Source organism: Etheostoma spectabile, unplaced genomic scaffold (assembly GCF_008692095.1).
Source record: "Etheostoma spectabile isolate EspeVRDwgs_2016 unplaced genomic scaffold, UIUC_Espe_1.0 scaffold363, whole genome shotgun sequence".
Lineage (NCBI taxonomy): Eukaryota > Metazoa > Chordata > Actinopteri > Perciformes > Percidae > Etheostoma > Etheostoma spectabile.
Window position 1 is genome coordinate 21,234 of NW_022605593.1, and position 2,117 is coordinate 23,350.

At 38.9% G+C, this 2,117-nt stretch overlaps 1 protein-coding gene across 3 annotated transcripts in view; it reads left to right on the plus strand.

Annotated features, from left to right (window-relative positions):
• The window catches only part of LOC116686429 (sorcin), a 13,974-nt gene extending 12,386 nt beyond the window's left edge, over nt 1-1,588 (plus strand). For 2 of the 3 annotated variants that reach the window (XM_032511434.1, XM_032511432.1), the window contains exons 6-8: nt 196-309; nt 970-1,028; nt 1,131-1,588. In XM_032511434.1, coding sequence (XP_032367325.1) covers nt 196-309; nt 970-1,028; nt 1,131-1,157 — 200 coding nt within the window. In that variant the 3' untranslated portion in view covers nt 1,158-1,588. Of the gene's footprint in view, nt 1-192; nt 310-969; nt 1,029-1,130 lie in introns of all 3 variants that reach the window. The other variant, XM_032511433.1, reaches the window with a different exon arrangement.
• The last annotated feature ends 529 nt before the right edge of the window (nt 1,589-2,117 follow it).

Here is a 2,117-nt window from a genome sequence, read left to right on the forward strand (position 1 = left end):
ACCTAGTCCGGGGTCTTCCCCGAGGCCTGCTCCCAGCTGGACGTCCCTCCACCTAGTCTGGGGTCTTGGACCACCTCCCTAGGGAGGCGCCCAGTTTTTCTTGAATCTATTTAAGGAACTTACTTGTTTTTTAGTTTTTTTTTATTTATTTTTTAGTAAACAGTTATGTCCTTGATTTTCTGTGTTTCTTTGCAGGTTATAATCTGAGTCCTCAGGCCATGAACATCATCATGAAGCGCTTCAGTTCACAGGGCCGGATCACCTTTGATGACTTTGTGAGCTGTTGCGTGAAACTCCGTGCGCTGACCGGTGAGTGGGCCGAGGAACGCGTCAAATCTGAGAAAGTTAACATTTAAACAAAATACCAAACAGCACCATTTCCCTCATAAAGTCACGGGGGGGGGGGGGGGAACTGAACCACACTGGCCGCTTTTGGAACTTTTTTTTCGTAGATTTATCAGCTGTTTGAGCAGTTTAACGTTCACTGCTGGATCACCTGTGCTCAGCTTCTCCACTAGCACGCCATGTTTCTCATCTTCTTTCTTTTAACTTCTGAATTAAACATGTTGTGTTCAAGATGTCGCCAAACAAGAGATAGAGAGCCTTTTACATTGTGGTGTTTGTGTTAATGAACAACTTGCTCAGCGAAGAAAGTTGTCTGTTTTTTTTGTTTGCTTTTAACTTTTTATTTTTAAGTGTTTTTCACATTATCCACATTATACAGGCAGTGGATAAAAAAAACGGAGAGGGGGATAAAAAAATATATATATAGTATTGTGTGTGTGTGTGTGTGTGTGTGTGTGTGTGTGTGTGTGTGTGTGTGTGTGTGTGTGTGTGTGTGTGTGTGTGTGTGTGTGTGTGTGTGTGTGTGTGTGTGTGTGTTTGTTGGGTGTGTGTGTGTGTGTGTGTGTGCGCGAGTGTGTGTGATGGCCTTTTTTTTTAAGTCGTCTGTTTTAATGTGTTTTTCAGATCAGTTCCAAAGAAGAGACACAACCCGAACTGGCAGCGCCTCATTTCAGTATGACGATGTAAGTTGTTAAAGTTCTGTGTGTTTCCTATTGTGATATGGATCCCCCTGGGTCTGAAATAAAATAAAAAAAATAACACTAAATACATTTCTCTCTTTCTAGTTCATCCAGGTCACCATGGCCATATGAAGAGGAAGACACACCGAAGAGGAGACACACCAGCTTTTTAATATGTTTTATTAACAGCGTGTACTTTCAATGTGTTTTTTTTACACTAACAATGTCGCTTTCACATTCCATTTCACCTTGAACTGTATGTTAATGTTGTATGTTAATGGAGACTGGAACAAACTAATGAGACTAGAGTAACCTCAGGCTGCACCAATGAACCACTACGTGCCCATGTTAGCCCATAGCGCTTGCTGGCATATGCGTGTACACATGCTTTAAAATGAATAAATATGTAATGTCACAAAGTGATGATTGGCACACGTTGACTGCCTTTGTTAATAGCTGTCTTAGTGTGTTTTTTGGTTTGTGTTGTTGAACTATTTGTAGAGTTTCATTGTCCATTACTTTCATTTGCTGTTGTGCTAAATACAAACTTCACACATCACATCCTTTTTTTTTTTTTAGCAAGAGCTATTAAAGGGAAATGTTGCAAAAGCTATTTATGCCAACAATCCGCAGTTATGAATTTTCAGTGTTAAAATAAAAATGCCTTTGAGCCTTTAAACTCAAACGTTATATTTAGAAATGGGGGGTGGACTTAATGTGCATTTCATTGCAGTCATTTTAAAATCGCAAACACAAAACATAAGGCGCTCTCATGTATTAATTAAACATGTCTAACTGGAAAATTGACATTTTGGAATGTGCCAGCAACCCTGAAGATCAGATGCTTTTATAACTTTTCTTTTCAGATAATGGCATTTTTATTATCTTAACATTTTAAAGTTAAAATTAAGGACTAAAAGCTTCTAGCTTCTCTGTTTAGAACCAAGGGTTGGAGGAGTTTCCCTCAGCATTATAATATCTACAGATAACAGGTATGAAAATTAGTGTTTAACCACTCCAATCATTATCTTCTGCTCCCCTCTTATCATAGTAGATACACAAGCACCAGACCTTTTTAATCTAAGAATACTA